This window comes from Myotis lucifugus, unplaced genomic scaffold (assembly GCF_000147115.1).
Source record: "Myotis lucifugus unplaced genomic scaffold, Myoluc2.0 scaffold_6, whole genome shotgun sequence".
Taxonomy (NCBI): Eukaryota; Metazoa; Chordata; class Mammalia; order Chiroptera; family Vespertilionidae; genus Myotis; species Myotis lucifugus.
Window position 1 is genome coordinate 18,173,590 of NW_005871054.1, and position 9,538 is coordinate 18,183,127.

General features: G+C 42.7%; 2 protein-coding genes across 5 annotated transcripts in view; one reads left to right on the forward strand and one right to left on the reverse strand.

The window, feature by feature from the left end:
- DHX57 (DExH-box helicase 57) overlaps positions 1–2,926 on the forward strand; it is a 43,148-nt gene extending 40,222 nt beyond the window's left edge. For all 3 annotated transcript variants that reach the window (XM_006083432.3, XM_014447989.2, XM_014447992.2), the window contains exon 24: positions 1,022–2,926. In XM_006083432.3, the coding sequence (XP_006083494.1) occupies positions 1,022–1,165 (144 nt within the window). In that variant the 3' untranslated portion in view covers positions 1,166–2,926. The remainder of the gene's footprint in view (positions 1–1,021) is intronic.
- Positions 2,927–5,343: 2,417 nt separating this feature from the next.
- On the reverse strand, positions 5,344–9,538 carry GEMIN6 (gem nuclear organelle associated protein 6). Of its 2 annotated transcripts, none has more exons than XM_014448056.1 (3): positions 9,466–9,538; positions 8,813–9,018; positions 5,344–6,049 (listed from the first exon to the last, which is right to left on the reverse strand). In XM_014448056.1, the coding sequence occupies exons 2-3, from the start codon at positions 8,944–8,946 to the stop codon at positions 5,674–5,676; spliced, it is 510 nt and encodes a 169-aa protein (XP_014303542.1). In that variant the 5' UTR covers positions 8,947–9,018; positions 9,466–9,538; the 3' UTR covers positions 5,344–5,673. The 2 variants fall into 2 exon arrangements, with proteins under 2 accessions (XP_014303542.1, XP_006083497.1); XM_006083435.3 differs by lacking the exon at positions 9,466–9,538 and adding an exon at positions 9,282–9,328.

Genomic DNA, 9,538 nt, shown 5'->3' on the forward strand with positions numbered 1-9,538 from the left:
CAAATTAATCTTAATATATATTAAGTAACTTAATACATCTAAGAGATTTTAATTTCAACACATAATCAATATAAAAATTTATTGAGATATTTTACATTCTGTTTTCGTACTAAGTCTTCAAACTCTGGTATGTGTTTTACCTTCACAGGACAGTTCGCTTTGGACCAGCCACGTTTCATGTGGTCATTAGATTGGCCGCAGGTGACTGCTGGCTGCCATATTGGACAGTGCAGGTCAAAAAGGCCAGGCAGGGAGATTCAGTTCAGCAACTCAATGGCGATAAAGCCTGGCTGACCTGTGGGTAGCAGGATGGCTGTGGTGGCACCAGGCCTGACCTCATGCAGCATACTGTCCAGAGGGGAGACCAAATCCTTTCCTAAAAGTTCCATTGAGCCTTCTCTTCCTAAACCAGTTCTTATGGCCAAAGGAATGTCATGGGCGCTAAGGCCGGAATTACCTGAACCATTCACCCTGGCAAGGATGGCATGAGCCTGTTGGATTTAGATCAGGGTCCAAACTACACGTTGCCGAACAATGGGGGAGGGGCAAGGCAGATGTTGGGAAGACATCTACAGTGCCACTGAAACATCAGCACAAGCAAAGGACATAAAAGTGTGGTTTTTCTCCCCACAAAAGCATAAAGTGTATCCCAAAGCTAAAAGATTTTTTTAAATTCTCCATTTTCCGGCTTCTCTTCTTGGAGCAAATTATAAAAGTTGGCCAAGCTTTAATGTGGAGAACACTACATAAAAGCCACTCTTTCAATGAGATGGGATAGAGGAGCCTTTTTATATTGGAGCCCATTTTGTATATCAGAGCTCACAGTGAGTGAATGTTCCTATTGTTGGGTCAAGAACTTTTAGAAGCATTTTTAGAATGAAAATGTATTTAGTTTCCACCCCCACCCCACTAATGAAGTTAAAATTCATACCAGGAGTCTCAAAGAATGATAACGGGCATTTCCTTTGATAATCTCCCTCTCCTGTTGGTCACGCGCCACTGACATGGCACTCCCTTTTAGGTGGCTGAATTAGTAAAGGAATTGCGCTGCGAGCTTGACCAGCTCCTCCAGGATAAGATCAAGAACCCGAGCATAGACCTGTGCATGTGTCCTCGAGGGTCCCGCATCATCAGCACGATTGTGAAGCTTGTCACCACACAATAAAGACCCGTCTTAGGAGAGTGCTTGCTACTCACCTGCTTCTTGTTCACCTGGGAGACAGCAGCAGCACCTCTACCTCGAACTCAAGCTCTGTGCTGGGCTGGCCCTGATGAAGGAGCCCAGGGCCTGCACTGCCCAGGCTGCCAAGACACCGCATTCCCTTAGGGAAATTGTCCAGACTGAGTATTTCTAACAGCAGTGGGCACTCCCAGCACAATTGGAGTGTCGTGGTAAGACAGTCTACAGACCCGCCTGCCTGTCTTTTTCCCTGGGACTGTCCTAGAATGAATGAAATGCGCCTGTTAACACACAAGTGAATGTGTATTCTGTTTTAATCTGCATATTCTTTTTCTCCTGCTTTTTACTGGGGTGAGATAAGGGCATGAGGAGAGATACTGATTGTTTTTTCTATCATACAGGCTCAACTGAGAGAAGTTAGAACAGAGAAGAAAAAAAATCATGTGAGCAAGAAAGATTAAAATTTCATTGTAGGCTATTGGCTACAGAGTAAACTTGATTTGTGAGGGATTTTTATTTTTACTCATTCAAGGTAAGCCTTAAAAAACAAACTTAATGAGCTCTTAATTGTTATTAAAATGCAAGCTGGTCTTATCCATAACACTCCAATTCTTAAAAGCAGAACCGTCTGAGTGTCTTTATTCTCCTGTAGGTTTTCCATTTAGAAATTACTTTGTTCTGAACTCACCCAGATCTAATGGCCACATTTCACATTACCTAAAAGGAATTTTAATGGTATTCTCAGAGCAAAGTTGGCATGGTTGGGGGAGAAAGGGTTGCCATGCCAGTGTCAGATTTACAGCCATAAAAATGCCTTCCATGAGACTTATTTCAGCCACCACTTAGGTTAATGGGGCACTGGCATTTTGAAAAAATAGGAATACATGTATATTTTCCCCGGGCATTTATCAGTGTGGCCAGGAAGAATCCCAAAGAACTGGGTGGAAAAATATTCCTGTTTGTCTAGCCCTCAGGTTTTATACCATAGCTAACATTCAAACTAATCGAGAAAAACCACCTCAATGAAGGGTGTTCCCTTTTTAAGATTTTATTTTAGTTAAATAAGACTCTTAGTCTGTCCAAATTGATCATTATGAGGTGTATGTAAGCACCAGTGCACTTAAGCAGAGTGCAGACAATATCCAAGCCCTGACTTGCTATTGAAACAGGCTCAGATTACAAGAATGATTAGGCTTGGACACTTAGGAGAAATGAAGGCTAGAACTGCACTGAGCCTCTAGACAAGTTTTTAAAAGCCGTTTTGACTCTTGGTGCTACAGTGGAGCGCATGCTGCCCTAGCAGAGCCGTGGGGACTGGTAACATGTTTGCAGCAGAGCATACAGCTGGGAGCGCGATGACTACAAAACTTCCGGTTCCAAGGGCTGAGAAGTTGCTCCCCTCAGGAAGCCCTTCTTGGGCTGGTTACTTGCAGCCACATACACATGCACAAATCCTATCCTTTCATAGGTGGCCAGGATGTGAAAAGGTTGGACACCTTGAATAAGAAAATCCTCACCCCAGAACTCTTAAAATTTATGAACTATGAAATAAGATTACTCCTTTGTGATTAAAAGTCAAAATGCAGTAGAGTATTTCACTGTGGCCTGGATTTCTAAGCCCCAAGATTGTCAGCACGTAATGTTAATTTTGTTAAGAACTCTGTGGATGTTTTCTTAAATATTTGTTTTACTTTTATTGGATTCTAGTTAGGGAATCGTATTAATAAAATACTGGCTACAAAATTAGTCTGCACTACTGTTTTGTACTATGTCTAGCTGAGTTCTCAGAAAATAGAAGAGCTAACCATTCTTACAGAGGTGGTCATAGGTTGACAGAGCATTAGCTCTGTCTTCCTCTTGGACTTCATATCTGGTTAGAGCATAGGCCTGCGCACCACAGGGTCACACATTTAATTCTCTGTCAAGGGCACATATCTGGGTTGCAGGTTCAATCCCGGCCCCAGTTGGGGCGCATGCGGGAGGCAACCAATCGATGTATCTCTCTCACATCGATGTGTTTTCCCTCTCTCTCTTCCTCTCTCTCTCTCTCTCTCTCTCTCTCTCCCTCTCCCAAAATGGAAAATATCCTCAGGTGAAGACTAACAACAGCAAAAAAGGATTTGAGAAAATTCTATATACAAATAAGAAAAGCGATGCACATATGGGTAGAGATATCTTTAAAATATCCTACCATTAAAAACAAAAACAAAGTCCTGTTTTAAGTTTTTAAAACACTTACTTTGAAAATGTGAAAATAAGTTAAACTATGCCTTTTGAAGATATGACTTATATGTGATTCTATTACTGCTAACACTTTCCACTTTGAAACTCGGGTTCTCACACTTAGGCCCACATTAAAAAGTTTAAAATACACACACACACCCTTACCTTATCTTTGTGTTATCTTAAAAGAGTCCAACCTAGTAGACTTTGGCCAATATACTAAACACAATAGGGTTAAAAGGAGTATATAGTTCTATAGGTGTATGACCATAAAATGTTTAAATTTAACATCAAGCCTCATTAGGAACTATAATTTCTAGGCTTAGTAACCCTTCTATAGTTTGAACTGGGGAAATCTGTTTTAGGACTTCACTATTAGTAAGATTACCAGATTGAATGTCAAAGATACGTTCTTTAGAAGACAGGTGCCTTTACAAATCAGGGGCCATGCTGTACAATGGGCACCAAGGGCCTAGCTGCATGAGGAGGAAACAAATCCAGGTTATAGACCCAGCACAAAACAATCCGCAATTAGACGTTTCTGTCCATGCCACCCTTGTCTCTGAAATTCACCTGTGCACTGTCCCATTTAAACTCCAGCTGTCCCCATTATTTCTAGCCCGTAAATCTTTATTCCATCCTTTTGTACAGTAAGCCTGGCTAAGACTGGACTAATTGAAGCATGCAGTCTGATTAGTGAACAGTTTACACCTAGTGTGTGCTACCTATCTAGTTTGAGACCCATATTGGGACCTCAGAAATTCTTCCATGTATGCTAATTTCAATATAACCAACTTAAACAGGTGCCATGTGCCAGTCACCCTAGGAACTCAGGATACAGAGATAAGCAGGGACACAGGAAAAACAGGGTAACAATAAAGTTTACTTGAGAAAATTCATCAGGAACATAATATACCCCCTGCAAGAGCCTCTGAAGGTTCTAAAAAGACTGGATGTGTGGAATCTAATGAACAGAATAAACTGATGAACAAAATAGATCCAGAGACATAGAAGCATGGAACAACTCTGGAATCTCAGAGGGAAGGGTGGTTGGGTGGGAAGAGATCAACCAAAGAATTTGTATGTATAACCCATGGATGCAGACAATAGGGTGATGAATGCCTGATGGGGGGCGGGGGGGGGGGGGGGCCCAAAGAGGTCAATGGGGGGGGTGGCGAGGGGGACATATGTAATACTTTCAACAATAAAGATTTTTTTTAAAAGACTGAATGACTATGTTGAAATTAAAAGGGTGCTGCCTGGCTGGTGTGGTTCAGAGGTTTGAGTGTTGACCTATGAACCAGGTCACTGTTCAATTCCTGGTCGGGGCACATGCCTGGGTTGTGGACTCGATCCCCAGTGTGGGGCCTGCAGGAGGCAGCCGATCACTGAGTCGCTCTCATCATTGATGTTTCTCTCTCTCTCTCTCCCTTCCTATCTGAAATCAATATACTTTTTAAAAACTTTTAACAAATGGAGGTAGCAAGCTGGATTTGTCCCAAGGGCCCAAATTTTGTTCACCCCTATCCTAGGGAGTCAGGGCCTTGGAGTTCTAATCGAATATGACCCTGCAGTCATTCTAGACATGCCCACGGAAAGAACCCCAAATAACCTGAGCTGCCTTTCTCGGCCAGAGGCCTCCATCTAGTCCTGGCGCTGCCTGGCTCCCGTGGCCAGGTGTGGCGAAGCACACTGCCTGCACTCCCCTCGGGGAAGCCTAGCCTGAGGAATGGGGCCCGGGTGGAGGAAGTGAGTTGAATTCAGCTGCAGGCTACCTGTCACATGTACCTTTTCCCTCAGAGATACCAACTTGTTCTCACTTTAAAGGCTTTGAGGGTTATATGGCTTGTGTGTTAAGATATTTACCACTAGTCAAAACTTTCAAGTGTCAAGCAATTTCATTATTACACACACACACAAAAAAAATTTAGACACATATAGTTAGTGCAAGGGACTAATGCATTTAGTATTAAATGTAACATGTTGCGTTTTTCCAAATACATTTCTTCCCTAACAAAAATGGAGGTATAGCTCCCTCAGAAGAAAGGACTTACAATCCTTGTGCTAATTTTGTTGCATGTGATGTTCTCCTTGCAACAGTACACTTATTAGCATTCATAATCCACATCTTTGGTTTTTACCAAAACAAATTAAAACACACACACACACTTGTGTGCCTTTAACGTCCTGTAGTATGATGGCCTTAAAATTCAAAACATTTTATGAAGAAAAAAAAGTCTTATTTCAGTGCACCCATAGTTCTCGGGTTCTCACGGGGAAGCTGCAAGATGTCCTTGAATAAGATCCTGGACACGGGACAGAATAATCTCATTAGAACTGCTGCAATTTTCTGGACCGTATGGTGGGTCTATAGTCAGGACCCCAGCCACACACAGAGTCCTCGGTGAATCTCCCTGTTCAGTGACCGGGATGTGGTTCTTCTCAAGCCATTTCCTTAGGCTGTTCTTTCTCTTTTCCAGATCCTCAAGGTTGTGTGCCTGACAGTCTCCAGATGTGAACAAATGCATCAGCTTCTCTCTTACCCCTTGGTCCCCTTCATTCACAGTTTCAACAGTCTGCACGGCATGTCCCATAATTCCGGTCACAGACATGCTGCCATCTTCAAGGAAGTTCACGAGGACAATACTTTAGAGAAAAAGTAAGTTCAGAGATTTGCAAAAGAAAAACCTAAAGGCCCATAAAACTATGGAAGAAGCAATGGAATAAGAGGCATTAACCCCAGCAAGTCATTAGAATAATAGGGAATGTTCTTCCCTGTTTAAAATTAATCCTCTCACCACCAGATGTTTTCACTTGTTCAGTAAGCATTCATTGAGGGTCCTAAACATCTAAACTTTTTGTCCAGCCTAAAGCACTCATTGTGAAAGGCAGTGAAAGCATTACTTAAAGAATTATAAATGCTTTAAATGTGTATTAAAAAGAAGCGAGGGTACAGATTTAAATTTTAGAATTAAAAAAAAAAAATTGAATACTCCCCTTCAAAGCAGACCGAAGAAAATATCAAAGCACAAAATTAGCCCTAACCGGTTTGGCTCAGTGGATAGAGCGTCGGCCTACGGACTCAAGGGTCCCAGGTTCGATTCCAGTCAAGGGCATGTACCTTGGTTGCGGGCACATCCCCAGTGGGAGGTATGCAGGAGGCAGCTGATCGATGTTTCTAACTCTCTATTCCTCTCCCTTCCTCTCTGTAAAAAATCAATAAAATATATTAAAAAAAAAAAGCACAAAATTAATAATTAAACAAGAGTCACTAAGACAGGGGTGGGCAAACTTTTTGACTCGAGGGCCACAATGGGTTCTTAAACTGGACCGGAGGGCCGGAACAAAAGCATGGATGGAGTGTTTGTGTGAACTAATATAAATTCAAAGTAAACATCATTACATAAAAGGGTACGGTCTTTTTTTCTTTAGTTTTATTCATTTCAAACGGGCCGGATTCGGCCCGCGGGGCCGTAGTTTGCCCACGGCTGCACTAAGAGGATGAAAGCCAAAAATTGGTTCTTTTTTTTCCCCTCACCCAAGGACATTTTTCCATTGATTTTTAGAGAGTGGAAGAGAGGGAGGGAGAGAGACATCAATGTGAGAGAGACACATGGATTGGTTGCCTCCTGCACTGGGGTTGAAGCCTGCAACCAAGGCACATGTCCTTGATTGGAATCGAACCCGGAGCCCTTCAGTCCACAGTCCAATGCTCTATCCAGTAAGCCAAACCAGCTAGGGCCAAAAACTGGTTCTTTAAAACAAATTCACAAAACTCAGCAAGATTAATAACAAAAAATAAAGAAGGCCCTGGCCAGGTAGCTCACTTGATTAGAGCGTTGTCCTGATACACCAAGGCTGAGGGTTCACTCTCCGGTTAGGGCACATACAAGCAATCAATAAATGCATAAATAAGTGGAACAATGTATCAATGTTTCTCTCTTCCTTTCTCTTTCTCTACAATCAATAAATTTTTAAAAAATTAAAGAAGATACATATAAATCATATTAGGAATAAAGCATTATAAAATGTTAACAAATTTACGCTAATAATTTTGAACTTAAAACAAAACTTTCTGGAAAATATGTTTCTACTATTGACTCAAAAAAAAAGAGAGTGTAAGTAGTCCTATAATCTTAAAATAAAAACTAAATAACTAGTTTAGCCCAACCAGTGTGGCTCAGTTGGTTGAGCATCATCCCATGCACCAGGAGATCACAGGTTCGATTCCTAGTCAGGGCACATGCCCAGGTTTTGGGCTTGATCCCCAGTAGGGGGCATGCAGGAGGCAGCTGATAATACATTTCTCTCTCTCCCTCTCCCTCTCTAAAATCAAATCAGTAAAAATTAATAAACTACATCCTAGTAATGCAATAAGCTCAACCCAGAATGTGTTCAATTCTATAAAATACTCCCTTTCTTCAACAAATAAGAGACATGAAAACTAAAAAGAGAAACTGCAGACTTATAGATTAAGATACTTAAGAGACAGCCCTACCCGGTTTGGCTCAGTGGATAGAGCGTTAGCTTGCGGACCGAAGGGTCCCAGGTTCAATTCCGGTCAAGGGCACATGCCTGGGTTTCGGGCTTGGTCCAACGTGCGGGAGGCAGCCAATCAATGATTCCCTCTCATCATTGATGTTTCTATCTATCTCTCCCTCTCCCTTCCTCTCTGAAATCAATAAAAAAATATTTTTTTTAAAAAAAGATACTTAAGAGACATATCAACCAAACTGATAAACCAATATAAAGATACTTTGAAGACAAGTGAACCTGAACTCCGAGGATTTAGCTAATATTAAAATTATTATTACTGTTCTTAAGTGTTATAATATTGTGCTTACATTTATTAGAGTCCCTATCTACTAAGAGATATTGAAGTACTTATGAACAAAATTTATATGCCTACAATTGGCTTTAAAATACATGGAAGGAGGTGTAAGGTTAGTGTGTGTTATGCCATGCTCTTTATATTTTGTGTTATGTTTAAAATTTTACAATAAAATGTAGTAAGAAAAGAAATGTCTCGCCCCATTGGCGTGGCTCAGTGGTTGAGCCTCCACCTATGAACCAGGAGGTCACTGTTTGATCCTCGGTCAGGGCACATGCCCGTGTGGCAGGCTCGATCCCGTGTGGGGCGTGCAGGAGGCAATGATCAATGATTCTCTCATCATTGATGTTTCTCTGTACCTCTCCCTTCTTCCCTGAAATCAATAAAATATATATTTTTTTAAAATGTCTCATTTCTACTAACTTGGTTGGTATGACAAGGTAATCCATAGGTAGAGCTGCACTTAGATTCAAAGACAATGAAATTCTTATATGGGAATAATATCGGCTTCGGAGTTTGTATATGAGAGGCAGCACAAAGGGGCGTCATGATTTCCGGGAAGCAGGACCCATACTCACTTGGCAGAGACGGGGTCTGTGGTTAAAACCCATCCTTTATAGTCCTTCTCACTCGCTGTCACTCTGACTTCTTTGTAAGTGTAATCTTGCCATTCTAAGGGCCCTCTCTTCGTCCATTCATTCACGGCTGCCATCTGGCTAGATCTAAAACCACCACCAGTTCGGGTTAACGTATGCTCCACGCCAGCAAATCCCTAATCTTCACCCTAGACGTAAAGAAATCCTGTCATTTGCCTCAAGATCCATATCAGAAAAACAGTTAACAGTATTTACTCTTCGGGGCCGCGGGGCCGCCTGGATAACACGGGCCTCCTCCAAGTCCACCCATCCCGGTCCAGGCCGCCGCCTCGCGGACTCTCAACGCCCGTCTGCGGAGGCGCAAGCCCTTCACCTCTGCTCTCCTGCCCCCAGCTGAAAAGGAAAACTCGGCTATTCGCCAAAAGCTGAAAAGCTCCGTGTCTGCAGGATCTCGCTCGCTGGCTCCGTGTCTGCAGGATCTCTCCGGCCCCGGTCTGGAGGCTGCAGAGACCGGGCGGCGGCAGCGAAGGCTGCAGAGCTCAGACTCCTGGCCTCTCCTGCAGCCTCGTGGTACCCAGGGCCGTCCTCAAACCAGGTGGTCCTTAACGCCTAACCCTCAAAAACGAGACAAACACCGGTTAAAACTGGGGCAGCGCCCAGGACTCGGCAACCACGTGAAGAGGAAGGAGTCTCTTCCCGAGCGGAGCC

What these genes read in the sequence shown, in the direction of transcription:
- GEMIN6 (XM_014448056.1), bottom strand. Translation starts at nt 8,946, where the DNA reads ATGGCAGCCGTGAATGAATGGACGAAGAGAGGGCCCTTAGAATGGCAA. An exon ending in ACAGACCCCGTCTCTGCCAA is followed by an intron (nt 6,050 to 8,812) that starts GTGAGTATGGGT and finishes TTTTCTCTAAAG; the next exon opens with TATTGTCCTCGTGAACTTCC.